General features: G+C 44.3%; 3 protein-coding genes across 3 annotated transcripts in view; 1 reads left to right on the top strand and 2 right to left on the bottom strand.

The window, feature by feature from the left end:
* si:ch211-285f17.1 (sickle tail protein) overlaps positions 1–844 on the bottom strand; it is a 116,161-nt gene extending 115,317 nt beyond the window's left edge. Inside the window, exon 1 of the mRNA XM_037079678.1 lies at positions 427–844. Coding sequence (XP_036935573.1) covers positions 427–496 — 70 coding nt within the window. The 5' untranslated portion in view covers positions 497–844. The remainder of the gene's footprint in view (positions 1–426) is intronic.
* A 1,160-nt stretch (positions 845–2,004) lies between these two features.
* LOC119008932 (OTU domain-containing protein 1) lies at positions 2,005–5,519 on the bottom strand. The gene has a single exon (XM_037079686.1). It carries the CDS (start codon positions 5,241–5,243, stop codon positions 3,840–3,842), a length of 1,404 nt encoding a protein of 467 aa, XP_036935581.1. The 5' UTR covers positions 5,244–5,519; the 3' UTR covers positions 2,005–3,839.
* A 2,988-nt stretch (positions 5,520–8,507) lies between these two features.
* On the top strand, positions 8,508–13,678 carry tgif1 (TGFB-induced factor homeobox 1). Its single transcript, XM_037079687.1, has 3 exons — positions 8,508–9,148; positions 11,009–11,238; positions 12,026–13,678. The coding sequence occupies exons 1-3, from the start codon at positions 9,133–9,135 to the stop codon at positions 12,674–12,676; spliced, it is 897 nt and encodes a 298-aa protein (XP_036935582.1). The 5' UTR covers positions 8,508–9,132; the 3' UTR covers positions 12,677–13,678.
* Positions 13,679–14,679: the final 1,001 nt, after the last annotated feature.

The following is a 14,679-nucleotide window of genomic DNA, read 5'->3' as shown; positions in this document are numbered from 1 at the left end:
AGCTCTTCACTAACGAGCCAGATGAACAAACTCTCTTTGTGTTCATGACTGAATCAACACCGTTCCATCTTGTTATGTCTTGTTTTCATGTGGCGGACCCTGCCACCTTTTTCTAGCTCCTAACAGTATTTTCAGTAATAGAAAAAAAGAAGTATGAGTTTGTATCATTAGCTCATAAAAACTAAGACATAGTGCCCCTTTAAGACAGCTGAGCATTTACAGCAAAGTGTGGAGTATAATTACTCGTAGTACTGATAGAAAAACGAAAGAAAAACACACTTCCAATGGGGATTTCTACGTGACATTATCTTTAACTCTTGTCTGAGTCACTATACAGTTCCTGACAGCTCAACAGAGGAAGCCTGCTACCAAATCATGAGCCTGAAACTTCACGAGTTCTTAAAGCTCAGTAGATTTTCTACTTACTGTGAAATTTGGGACTTCCTTTGTGCTCACTCGGAGGAAGGTCCGCGAACTGCACCCGGTGTCCCGACATGTCCGAACCACCGGCGTGACTGCGTCCTCGTGGGGGTGTCCGCTGTTTTCCAAAGTATCCGGTAAGTTGGAGGCAGGTGAGCGGCGTGTCCGGTGCGCTGTGGAGCGTGGGAGTCCTTCACACACACAGTCGCGCTTACACGCCGGGTGGGGAGCGTCTGTCATTGACTTTCTCTCCGCTCTGCTCCCTGAGTGTGTGTGTGTGTGTGTGTGTGTGCTGACTGTGTGCCAGTACTGCGGGTGAACCACCAGCAGCAGCAGCAGCAGCAGCAGCAGCCGGTTCGGTCCACTCTCACCTGCCCTCTGCTCCTCTGAAGCCTTTATGATCCGTACGAGACGCACCGGAGCGCGGAGAGGCGCTGTCTCTCCTTCCGCATTAAAGAAAGAAAGAAAAAGATTTTAAAAAACCCAAAAAACTTTTCCCTCTCTCCCTCAGTAATGTCCACATGACTGCAGGGTTACGTCATCACAGTAAATCTTTCAGGGAAAAACGATCCATAGTAAACACCATGATGATGATGATGATGATGATGATGATGACGAGGAGGAGGTGGTTGTGTAAATAAACTGATGTGTTATGAACACAGGGGCTCGTATCTTTCACTTGAATCGGGAAGCTGAGACAAAATTGACCATGATTCAGAAAAAAAGGAGTTCATTTTAAAACAGTAATCCCCAAATGTTCCCCATCATTCATATGACTCATATAAACAGAGAGGAAACGTTTCAGTTTCAGTGCAGTAGGTCCCATAATCCAGAGCGGCAGCCACTTTAAAAAGAAACACAAATCCCCTTAATGTTAGAGTAACTTTGTCAGAGTTTATAAAGGGGGGCTACAGTGACACCCAGTGGTGGAAAAGTGTAATGGCTCAAACTTCATAACAAGGGTGCCTGAGTAATGCTTTGCTCCTGCACTCTGATGATTTAACGCACGAATGAATACAGGAAGTAGCTATCTGCAGTGTATGATGCTCATAATTAACAAATGACCAACTCACTGTGACGTCATGTGATTAGTTCCAATCTTAAAGGGCCACTGAGGAGAAGGAATACAAACTCCAAATTTTGATTTTTCCAATGTTGATGAGGTAAAAAAATACAAACTCAGACCTATTTGTTTTTTTCATAACTGGATAAACAAGCTTTTTCTCAGAGGAGAACACTGTTCGAGGGTAGAGAGGTGGCAGGGTCCGCCACATATAAACAAAGTAAAACAGTATGAGAATGTGTTGTCCTTTAAGGTCATGAAAACGAAGGGATGTAGAGAAATCAGTCAGTGAAGATCTCTTTCTTCCTATTAACATTTCTTTCCCCAAACTACACAGAACACCTTTAACAGATCATCAGGTATTGTAGTAAAGTGGACAAAACGTTTATATTCTTTAATTTAACTGAATGTTTATTTGTATAGGGACTGCACTTCTTCAGGCTACCTAGTGTCACAAACTTTTCATCATTGAAAAACAGCTGGTTTTATGACATATAGATGATTAATTCATGACCCCATGATACAATACCTTAAAACTGTGACTTTACTGGTAGACAGCATCTTTTGGGAATGTACATATATTGACATGTATGAATATATACTGTCTGAGCCCATGACAGATGTCATACACGACAACTTTTTAAATGCTTTTAGGAACTTTTTACATTACAAAATATTTTCTGAAAGGTTAAGAAACCAGAGACAGACGTGAAAGTAAAACATTTCTTATAAAGTTTTCTAACTTTGAGAGTAAGTTCACCCCAAAAGAATTCAAATTGAGTCCTTTTCTACGCACCTTCACCTTTTGTAGTAAAAAAAAAAAAAACAACATTTCTGGAGCTTCACAAGCAAGACCACATCGCAGCATTCTCTTAAAACAACTGAAGTAGAGGGGGAGTAAAAAACTCCGGATCCCACATTGAAATGGAAAGAACAGGATTACAGTGCGCCGTGCATCCACATTAGACCGGGTGTGACTAATTATTTTACCTTAACAGCTACTGTGACGATTTTAGCTTTTATTTAATTATATTTATTTATTTATTTAAAAGAGCTCATATATATATATATTTCTTTTTGGTCTGAATCAAATTGGCCTGCCAGGGCTTCCGTAGACTTGGAGTACACCAGACAGACTCTATGGAGCCATTATATGTCCCCATTTACTTCCGTTAAGACAGAATGTTGTTTTGTGGACTACAAATCACCCTCTGACGTTCTATCGGTATGTGGATGAGGATGTACAAAGTGTTACAACATGAAATGTGTTGCTCAGAGTGTTGAAGCTACAAGGAATCTGCTGCTCCCCCTACGGCGCTTTGTAGCTCATTGTTGAGCTGTCGAGCTCATAATTTAACTGTTTAGATGAACTGAACGCTACCTGCTCGGCATCGAGCTCCAGACCGCCACAGATAGAGACTGATTAGCAGCTACAGAGTCAGATATTCCTCCCAGGAAAGAGCAAAAACAGAGAGAATAAACGACTCAAAGTTTCCTCGTGATCTGTGTACTGAGACCACAATCACTTAATTTCTGCGGCGTGACCTGAAATAGAGGTTGCAGGCTCCAGTCATTGAATGTAATACACTCCTGACATCGCTTTTCACTTAAGGACAGCAGGGGATGGAGGATGAGCACTGCACACATCATTTCTACAGCCTGCCGAGCTGCAATCTCATGGAAAAAAGAAAGGAAGGAAGGAACGTGTAACTCTGACGGGGGAGGACACGATAGACGGGTCATCGAGCAGCCAATCGTGCAAATTCAACATCAGATCATTGCGAATCAGGTTTCTTCTGAACTTTATTTTGAAATGTTTTTTCTCAAAAAGCCAAGAAAGGTACTGGAATAATGGAAAAAGAACCCTTGAATAGTTCTCACAGGCACAAATCAAAAAACTCTCTGGACTTGTCTTGATAGGACTTCTGTGCAAAAGAGAGCAGCTATACAGATATCAAACCATGAAAAAAATGGCAACACAGAGTTTCTCTGTAACTGGCGACGGCCTAACAAAGCACAGGAAATATAGAAAAAAAAAAAACTGGTCTGACAATAAAAGGCAAATAAATACTGTATATATCGAAAAGCACTGCCATGTACAGGAAGTGAAAAGAGTTTAAATCATGTCAACATAACCCAAACTACGCCGAGGAACAGGCTCACACACTTTCAAACACTCTTCAGAGACCACTGCCACTAATTTGGCATCGCTGGCGTAATACAAAAACCAAAATACGTGCACTGCACTTCCTTTCTCTCACAATAGAAATCTTATAAAAATAATTTCAAGCATGTAGAAAACCAAGCAGAGTCAGTGCGTCTGTGTTCTACTGTATCAGTGCGACGGTTTCTCGTTTCACGCGCATCCATTTTGCTCAATGTACATCTTGGACAAGGAGGCAGCCATGGACTTCGCCAGCTCCTCGTCCCTTTTCCTCTGCATCTGGGAGTGTCTGCACCAGTCCTCGTACTCCGGGTTGGGGAGGCGATTGTCCAGGAGGACGTCGTAGTGACCGTTGCTGAGCCAACTCAGCCAGATGGCCGGTTTGGAGGAGTCCTCCTCGCCGAGGTAGTGCACCATGGTGGAGACGGTGGGGCTCTCCAGGCTGCCTCCTGTCGTCAGGTGGATGATGACGTTCAGCATCTGGCTCATGGCGAGGAGCTCGGGGTATCCTGCCCAGGCGCCGTCCTGCGCCGCGTTGATGAGGAACTCCCCCACGTCCCCTTCGATGATGGGGTTGAACTCGTCCAGGTGGTCTGCGATGTGGTGCACCGTCTGCTCCCTCAGCTCCCCGTGCCTGGCCTGGTCCCCGTACGTGGCCTTGCACACAGCCCTGTACAGACAGTTCCCGTCTGGAATGATGTGGTACCGGTACTTGTTCCTCTCCTGGAGGTACTTGTTCTGCTTCTCCACTTCAGCCAGGTAGCGGGTGACCTTATCGTTGACGTCCTCTCTCTGGTGGCATCTCTGCGGGGCGGACTCCTGCAGGACGCTGAGCTCGAAGGCCCGTCTCTCGTCTGACGCCTGGCTTCGACTCGGATCGCTTAAACCTTCCTTCATGAGGACTTCTGGCTCAGCTGCCCTGGAGGGAACCTGCTCCGCTTCATGTGCAGAGGCCCATCCATTGCATCTGAAGGGGGGATTAGTCACTGAAACCTCATCGTCCTCACTCGAACTTCTAACCATCCTCTTGTTTTCATCTATTCCAGGTCTGCAGATGTTGTTGCTGCTGCTGCTGCTGAAAAGGTGATTTCCAACCAGCTCCGGACAGTCGGGGAAAAGCTCATCCGTCCCGTTTCTGAGATTATCTATCAGGTCAATCACATCAGAGTCAGTACAGAGGAAACGCTCACCCTGGTGGGAGTCAGGGGACGGAGGTTTGGTCTTGTTCTCCCTCACGATGTGGACAGGGACGGACCTCTCCACCCCGTCAGGTCTGCGGATCAATATCTCAGCGGTCGATGTGAAGTAAATCGGCCTCATGGATGAAGCCCCGTAGCATGAAAACTCGTGGTTGGCAGGCATGTTTGCGGAAGAAGTAGAAGTCGAAGTCGAAGTTGAGGTCGAAGCAGCAGCAGCAGCAGCCTCTCGCTCCTGATCCCCGTTGGTCGCTGGAGGACTTGTGGTTGGGTGTGTGGATCCCGCCTCGGAGGAGCTCGCTGTCGTCCCGTTCACACGCTCCGATCCGGTCAGTAAAGTTACTGTAACTTTGCGGGACGACCTCGGGTAGTGTGTCAGCGCACTGTTGTACAGCTGCATTTTGAAGGGAGTCCTTTATACCGAGCGCCGCGGCCGGGCTGTTACGGAGAGATGACAACAAGGGCTAAAAATACGCTCCATGTCAGAGACAACAGAGAAGTTGTAGGGAACGTTTCCATGGTCCTGAGCTGTCACCATTGACCAGAGGAGACGAGCAGACGGGCCACTTTGGACTCCTTCCGTCATTTGCTGTCGGGGTGCCTCCCTAATTTTAGACTTCAAACTGTTACAGGACACTGGTCTGCTTTAACAGCGTCACGCACACAGAGCGAACCACGCACGGCTTCCGCTCACACGCTTTCAAAATAAAACACTTGTCCACGAACAATACAGTACAGCTAAGAAGGTGAGAGAAGTAACTTTACTCCTGCTTTATTATTTTATTATAACCTTAACACCTTTTTAATCTCAAGTACAGTAATAAAAACACTCTGAAATATACTGTGTAAAAGTTTACTTAAAGTTTCAGACAAATATTCACTTTCTTATTATTTATCATCTTTATTCACATTTAAGGGCATTTGGCAGACACTTTTGTCCAAAGCGACTGACAGTAATTTATGCAGTGATGGCGGTGGCTGCTATGACCAGCACATCAGGAAATGTTTGGTGGTCAGTATCTTGCCCAAGGACACTTCGACATGCAGACCATTAGAGTCGAACCAGCGACCTTCCAATAACAAGACGCTGGCTCTACCCCTCTGCGCTACAGTCGACTTCTTTCCCTAATCAAACTTTGTTTTTCTAACTGTATAAACTAAATAAACAAACTGATCTTGAAGGATAACACAGTTTCCAACTTTGTTTATATGTGGCGGACCCTGCCACCTTTTCCAGCTTTAAACAGTATTTTCCTCTGAGAGCAGTTTGTTTATTCAGTCATAGAAAAATATATATAATTGTATTTATAGTTGGCAGTATTGCCTCATTCATATTGTAAACATTAGTTTGATTTTTTCCCCCCAAAACAACATAGTGCACCTTTAACATAAGTATGGGTACAAGAATGAACCTGACTTTATATACCGATCAATGTGTCTCTACTGGTATAATATTTATTTTTATCACTAATACATCTTGACAAATACTTTTCTTTTTACATCTACATAGAATTATTTGTAAACAGGAAAACAAGTCATGGTTATGTGCTGATAGCATCCTTGTAGGATAATTCTAGACCCAGAATAAGTAATAATTCGTTTAATTTTGAAGGCAAAACCAGCCTCATATCCTGTCTCGCTCCTGGTGCCTCTGGGCGGCTTCACACAGCTCTCAACTTTCATGTCCTGGCTGGAGCAGAGCAGTGTTTGACCACAAGTCGAAAAATGTGAAGGATGTGATGCGTCACCGTTCAATCATGTCAGTAATAAGACGTAAAAATGAACCTTAAATAGTAAGAGACTGTTCTAATGTTGTCTTCAGGCCAAAAAAAACACATTTATCCACTCAAATGTACTGTCAATAAAGTTGTTTACATGAGAAATAGCCATCAAAAAAGTTAAGTTGGACAAAGGCAGAAGTCCTGTTTAGGTTTAATAAGTATGAAGGGAACATTGGACATCACATAATAAACACAACACCTCTCTTTTATGGGCCTGCCTCCTTATTACACTGTTAAAAAATGTGCCAAACACACACAACAACACAGCAAACACACAAAAACCTGAACGTGTTTATCTGAAGTTCAGTTGTTATTGTAAATTTAGTAATATGATCAATCAAACACACCATTTCCAACCAGTATTTCTATAATTACAACATTCCTCAGCATGAAGCACTATTTGTGATACACAGCGTACAACGATAGAACTGGCTGATACTGAATTACTGGCAACAGCAGGCTGCTACGTGCCTAACCTGCTCACATCTCTATTTATAACGCAATGACTGTTTCAGCCAGCAGACTCACACTAGTGGTGTTTAGTGAGAATGTGAGCGCTTAAAATAGACCTTACCTCTGAGGAGCAAGCCACAACTGCAGCTGTAAAAGCACAATTATCATTAACTTTGACTGTCCTATGGTGGTTTTTTTTTTAATTTAAAAAGCATTTAGCACTTTATTAAAAGGTGCATTGTGTAGTTTGGGAGGAAGAAATTTTAATCAGAGGAGAAAGCTCTTTACTAAGGTCTAATTAAAAGAACTCTTCATTTTCATTTCTAGGTAAACAAAATAAACAAACTGAGTTTAAAGGACAACACAATTTCATACTGTTTTACTTTGTTTATACGTGGCGGACCCTGCCATATTTCTAGCTTTAAACAGTGTTCTGGGCCTTATTTTCCTCTGAGAACAGTTATTAATCAGTTATAGAAACCAATACATATTTCTGAGCTTGTTTCATTACATAATTCACAATATAAATATTCAAGTTCTGAGTTTTGTTATTCTCCAAAACTGCACACTATCCCTTTAAACCCTCTAGAAGTAATAAAACTTTTGAATTTACTTTGTCACACATGTATTTATCACTTACAGCCAACTAAAATATCAAAAAGCGTGGCGTGATGGTGATGTTTGTTGGCAATTCACCAAACAACCACCAGAGGGCGTCCGAAAACCTCGCGTTTGCCCTGCGGTGCTGCGTTCAAGTGCAGCGCGGGATCTGCACACACGGGGGCGACATTTCGCTTTCTCGGCGGGGGGAAGACACGAACGCCTGTCTGGAACAAATGCATGCAAAGAGACGATGCTACAGCAGCTGTCGCAAGGTTGTGCACCGCATACAAATGAGGCCATTGATCGTTTCCTTCGCTATGTACTGTTTTGTCTTCGGTAACCTGAAAACGGTGCACCAACCTCCAAACCGGCTGAACGTGCATCCGATACACCTAAATGTGTACTGTAATCCACACATGTCCTCAATCCAGCGAGGAAATACACAACAAAATGAGATCTGTAAGCGACTACAGTGAGCGTGCTGTAGCGTAAAACACACATAAACACAACAAGGGTCACTCGGAGGATCATCTGGTGATTCGATGTGACATTTAAGAAAAAAGCTAATTTTATTAGGAAGCATTTAAACGCCTCAAACAATCCTGCGGGACGCGTTGTACAAAATACTACACGGAGATCAAAAGAACAAAAAAAAAAAACAAAAACCAAAACAATAAAAAAAAACACATAAAGTGAGATAAGGTAACCTGAATCGATTACTGGACGACTTCAAACGCACCACATGGCCATAATAAAGGTGCAAACCGTGGATTTATTGGGGTTATTATTTATGTAAGATGTAACCACGAGGTCCGCAGTGCTGTCGAGCAGCCTGTTGTTGTTGTTGTCATTCTGATCGCCCGCCTAAACCGTCGCCTCCCCGCGTAACGTCATTTAATGTTAATACACACTGTTGTTGTTTGGTTGTGTGTTGTGTGACCGTGCGGACGAGGGTCTGCAGCGGGTTTAAAGACGCGTAAAAGCGAGACTTGTATCCATGTCAGTGGAACAAGGCATGCTGATGTCAGAGATTTTTCCTCTGCCCTCCACGGTGGGAGGATCTCTTGTGCGTTGAGTCACGCAGCTGTCAAAGATAGCTGTCACCCAGTTTCAGGATCAAACACACACAAGGCAATGAGAAAAAGGGCTTTGAGCCGAAGGGACGCGAGAGATCTCAGGTAAAAAAAAAAAAAAAAAGACAAGGAAAAAAGAAAAGCTTAACTATCCAAAAAAATACCCCAGGACGACTAGAAGAGGACAACACAAAGCAAGGGGAGCAAAAAAAGAAAAAGAAAAAAAAAAGCGAGTTTTGATGAATAAGGATTTTTTCGGATATACGGACACACACTGTGGATATCTGGCGGAAAGAAGAAGAACAGAAAAAAAACACAAAGGCAATTTTTTTTCTTCTTGCGCTCCAACGAGGACAAAGTGGGCATTTTACGCACGGAGATGAAGACGAAAAAGGGTAAGATCTCTTCTTCTTTTCTTTTTTTTTGAAAGTCGATTTCAGCTGAAGAGAAACGACCAACAGAGCTGATTGCCCTCATATGAGAACCACGCAGCCTATTGTTTCCTTTCCAGACATGACAGGGGGCTTTTTCTTTCTGCCATGTGCTGGCGCGGTGTCAAAAGTCGATATCGCTAGCATTGAGCATTAATTCTGCTGTTTTATATCTTTGGTGTTGTGTTTTATTGGCGTTTTGACGGCTGTCTGGACGTGTGTGTTGTTCTTTTGTGTATGTGTTGTTTCTTGCCTCGGTTTTTCATTCGGCTAAGTTTAAAGCACACACAAACACGTCGAAACTGAATTTAAACCGAGCAACAGCGTTAGCGAGGACAGAAGCTAACTCAGCTACATTTGTGTCGAAGTTTGAAAAAAAAAAAGGGATACGAAGTTTGAAGTTTGGCGACTGTCGCGAGTTGGAGAGTTTCAAGTGTTGCGGGGTTTTTTTTCTTACGACACACACGCTTTAAAAGAAACAATACAGCGTGTCTTTAACGTCGGAAACACCTCCAGCTCTGCTTTAAATTGGATTAAAATCCACCAAATGTAGGCTAGTGTTCATCCTGACCTCATTGTGGGAAGTTGCCTGCCTTGTTACATTCACGGACCTCGTGGTGCAGCGCGCACACACTCGACACTAACACACAATAGAGAGAAGAAAACCCTTCGTACAAGTTTGTTTCAAAACTCACAAAATGAGCGACTTCCTGGCTTTTTGAAAAAAAATAAAACGTGACTTTATGTCAAAGATATCTTGGAGGGAGTTTGTTTTTTGGGGACGAACTCGCTTGTTTTGCGTGTTAGAAACTTTTGAATCGCATACAAAGAAGCACGCAGCCCCGGATTCTTTTGTTTAGTCTGGAGACGCTGATTTGCAACAGGTCTCCCCTCCCCCTTCCCCTCTTTTTTTTTTTCTTTTCTTTTTTTCCTCCAGCCTACGTAATTACCTCATCCTGTTGGCCGCTTCAGACTTGGGAACTTTCTTATTGCCTTCCCCACCAGTCCTGCCCCAGAGCAAGAGCTGCACGAAGAGAGAGCTTCTTAAATTCAGGATTTTCTTAATGGAGTCTCGTCTGCCCTCTGCACGGGCAGAGCTGCACAGCGTCATGGGAGCAACTACCAAAATAAAAGTGCTTATTTGTGTTATTTTTAAAAAAGAAAAAAAAAAATTGTGATTAAGCTGTGTTTTTACAAACAGGTTTTATTCCCCCTGGCTGACACGTAAAGTGGCTCAAAGGCTTCCAGAATCCTGTTTGATCATGATTGACTTTGATTAGACATGCCTAAATTTAAAAAAAAGAAAAAAGAGAAGCAAAGAAAGAAAGCAGGTCTCTAATCTCTCTGAACACACTGTTGCCGGTCTTCAAAAACAAAATCCCCCTTTGTAGAGCGATTGTTCCTGTGGCCAGCCCCCGTGTGCTTTACTTATCCGAGCACGCAAGGTGTGCTCGCTGTCTGTATTTGTCGAGGCAGGTTTTATAACTGCCACAGCATCAGACCAGCCTTTGTGACGTCCCCCCCTCCTCTCCTCTCCTCTAGTCTCCTCTCTAACCCTCCCTCACCGACTCCCTCCTCCTCCTCCTCCTCCTCCTCACACCCTCCTTTGCTCCTTATATGAATCACATGGCTGAACTTGACAGCTTGCTTCTGACACATCAGCTGCCTCCCAGACAGCTTGCGTTTTTGGTAAACGGCTGCGGCAGAGCGGCTGGCGGACCCACAACAGGGTGTCTGACATAAGAGGATACATATTCATCTTTGTCCCTTTCTCTCTCTCTCTCTTTCTTTCCCTCTCCTCGCTGGGTTGCCCCGCTTGTGCAGGCTTGACGATGCTGTCAGGGAGTGAGACGGATGACGAGGACAGCGTGGACGCCCCTCTGGATCTGTCGTCCAGCGGCGGGAGTAGCGGGAAGAGGAAGCGGCGGGGGAACCTGCCCAAGGAGTCGGTCCAGATCCTCCGGGACTGGCTGTACGAGCACCGTTACAACGCTTACCCCTCTGAACAGGAGAAAGCCCTCCTGTCCAAGCAGACTCAGCTCTCCACACTACAGGTACGACTGACAGATGTGACAGATAAGATTACCAGCGCAAAAAAAAAAAAAAAAACCCTTAAGAGTGTAAACAGACCGCTGTAAAAGTCAAGGGGAAGCAAGTGTCAGCTCGCCTGAGTCACTTCCTGTCTGGATTGCAAACAAAACATGACACATGAGCAGTGAATTGAAGGTCATCCAAACCAGCTTGATGTCGCAACATTAAAAGCCTGAGACACCGTGAGTAAACTGTGTGTGCTGTGGGCTTGGCTGAGGCGCTCGGACAGGAATTTCCCTCCCTCCAGCCCCTTTCCATCCCAGCTGTCTGGGAACAATGCAGAGTCATTTACATGGTTAGAGCTGCAAAGTCTCCCCGAGCCAGTTGAGACTAGCCTGGAGGAGCGAGGAAAGAGAGAGGAGAGATGACCGCGTGATTACTGCTATGACAAAGGAGATGACTTTGTATTGAAAAGTAGTTTAAATTACAGGTTTAATTAGACTTTTTTTGGTGTTGAAAGTTGATGTTTACCGTCTCACAGTCTGAGTTTGAGTTCTGTTTCGTCTCCAGTGGTAAAGTGATACACAGGAAATACTAATGGTGTGAAATGTACAGCCTGTAGTGCGATGGGTGGTGTTTACCCGTTCAGTTTGATTTCTCTATTGAACTCACAGGTGCAGTCTGCACCTGGTGTGATAAACATACCAGCAGATTTTCTTTTAAATTGCAAGGCAGAACGTAAGTAAGCCATGTGATGCGGCTCTCTCACAGCAAGGATTACATTTTTTTTTTGTTGTTGTCTTTTTCCAGGTGTGCAACTGGTTCATTAACGCGCGCCGGCGGCTTCTTCCAGAGATGCTGAGGAAAGACGGGAAAGATCCCAACCAGTTCACCATTTCCAGGAAAGGCAGCAAAGCTGGCGACAGCTTCTCCGACAGCTCCCAGTCCCCCAAGCACAGCAGTCCCGCGGCAGGTACTGAGGAGAGCTACGACAAACGCATCCTCCACCCCTCCAGCTTTGAGCCCACCATGCCCAGCGTGCTGAGGAAGGCGGTATCTCCCTCCGCATCCTCTCCAACATCCATGTCCCCCTCTCCTCCTCTAATGCCCACCCGCCCTTCTGTCATCTGTCACACCACTGTCACCGCGGCGATGCAGGCCAGCCCGACAGCCTCCCAACCCTCTGTGCCAGGAATGAACTGTGACAGGGCGGCCGAGCTGCTCCAGTCTGCGCAGGCGCTGCTCAGGTGCCGGGATGAAGGGCCGCTCCCCACCACTACCACCATCCTCAGCGGCACCGGCATGGAGGGCAACCTGAGCCCCCGCAGCGGGCTCTTCAACACCCCTCCCCCCACCCCTCCAGACCTCACACAAGACTTCAGCGGCTTCCAGCTCCTGGTGGACGTGGCCCTCAAACGGGCCGCAGAGATGGAGCTGCAAGCTAAACAGCTGGTCTCCTAAAGGGAGAAAGTGACAGCGGAAGAAGAAGAAGAGGAGGGAACAAGGACTGACTTTGTGTCTCGACTGTGGAACTCCTCAGAGTTCATTGACTTGTCTGCACGCAACAGAGAACAAATCCACATGAAAGCCTGATCATTTCTATTTTTGGTATACCAATCAAATTGATGAGGATTGTTTTTTTATGGAAAACTGTATCGAGGTGCCTTGGCTGTAAGTTGTTTATTCATTTCACATACATGCGTATGTAATCTACATGTGTATCTTATTTGCACACAGGGACCAAAAAATGTTATCAGAGAAATGCTGCCTGTCTTATGTCTTTTTTCCATTATACTGTATATCGTTTTAGAGAAGAATCAGCCCTCCTTCGCCGACCAATCGGACGCATTGGTCACATCCACACATGTTTACTGTTATACATTTCATAGATCAGCTCCTGATTGGTCTGCCTCGTTTGTTTGCACACTAAAGGCAGAGGAAGGTCATCTCAGTGTCTTAAACATACTTTGCTCTTGGCATCTATGACAAACTTATTCACTACTGTAGTAATGTTACGTGTTTTTCATGAGTATAAGTATAGTTCTGAATTTGTCATTTTCTTTTACTTTTAGCTATTTTAAAAGAAAAAAAACCCTCTATGCTTTTTTTTTTTTTTACTCTCCCCACCACGGGATATTTCAGATGACCAATGTAGCAGGTTCATAGTCTGAGCCTTCATCCCATCACTCAGCGAGACAAAAACAAAACGACGGCCAGTGGACTGGAAAAATTAAACACTACAGATGTCTGCATTTGCTGTTTTTTTTGTTTTTTTGTTTTTTACAAACCTGACAAAGACAGCATTTTTTTGAAATCACCAAAAAAGCATTTTCATGTATAATAGGACCATGTGTATAGTTAAATGTGACATGATGCCCAATGATGTGATTTCTTTTCATACTGTGCAATGTTTGTGGCAAATAGGGGTCACATGGGATTCAAATAAAGTTTTGTTTTTCTACATCTCAGAACTGATCATTTTGGTATTTTCCCTCTTGAACCTAACACTTGTGTGCAGGCCGCATTCTTGTAAATCCAGCAGAACTTTTATGAAGATTACAGATTCATCCCTCAAGGTTAAAGGGAGTGTATTGAGTCAGTAAATAAAAGGAGGGGGGTACGGGTGGGGGGACAGAAATAGTATATAGCGCTCATGTCTTTCCACAGGCTACCGTTAGGCATTCAGAGACATTCCTGTGTGTGAAAGGTTCACAACAGCTCCTGCCAATTAGCATAATCCTGCATAAATTAACACGAGCGTACAGCAGACGTCAACAGTTTCTTGCCAGCGGGGCTTTATGTGTGGCTGCGTCTCAATAGAGTCAATGTAAGGCAGCTTACAACCGAGTGCGCTGGCTCGTCGAAGGCAAGGACAGCTGTTCCCTCCTGGTCCAGCTAAAGCTCCTCTATTGGCCTCAATAGGATTTGTCGTCTATATTAGCCGGGACAGCCACCCTTTCATTTAATGCATGTTTCTGTTCTAAAGCTCGACACCGATCTGTTTTTCTGATTTTGAAAGGAGCGAAAATCTTTTGCTGAGCTGGTCTTTTGTTTCATTGGAAGGACCCCAGGAATCAGCAAGTTGTATGTGGTTGGCAGACCAAAGTAGGCTAATCACGTCCCTGATCGTCATCAATTAATCCTCACAGTGTGTTTTGAGAGCTAACAAGTGTTCTGATCCTTGATTTAAAGGTGCAATATGCAGGAATTTTGATTGAAAATAAATAAATAAATAAAAAATGAACTAAAACTATCATCTGAATGTGAAGAAATAAGTTTTAACATAATGACATCTATGTACGCTGTTGTGTTGCAGAGACACTTAATGGAGTTAGCATGCTAACCAGCTAGCGCTGAGCTGCTATGCTAGTTATGTCACCACCAAAACCATTCTATTGCTCCGAGCTCCCGGTCCGGACCACTAGATGCATGGCTTACCAAGCTAACTGACTAATGCTAACTAC

Source organism: Acanthopagrus latus, chromosome 19, assembly GCF_904848185.1.
Source record: "Acanthopagrus latus isolate v.2019 chromosome 19, fAcaLat1.1, whole genome shotgun sequence".
In the NCBI taxonomy this organism is placed as follows: domain Eukaryota; kingdom Metazoa; phylum Chordata; class Actinopteri; order Spariformes; family Sparidae; genus Acanthopagrus; species Acanthopagrus latus.
This window is presented reverse-complemented; position numbering and strand designations above follow the sequence as displayed.

Bases quoted from the DNA above. Each gene is read 5' to 3' on its own strand.
- LOC119008932 (XM_037079686.1), bottom strand. From the start codon at position 5,243: ATGCAGCTGTACAACAGTGCGCTGACACACTACCCGAGGTCGTCCCGC.
- tgif1 (XM_037079687.1), top strand. The intron at 11,239-12,025 runs GTACGACTGACA...GTCTTTTTCCAG, and splicing joins CTCAGCTCTCCACACTACAG to GTGTGCAACTGGTTCATTAA.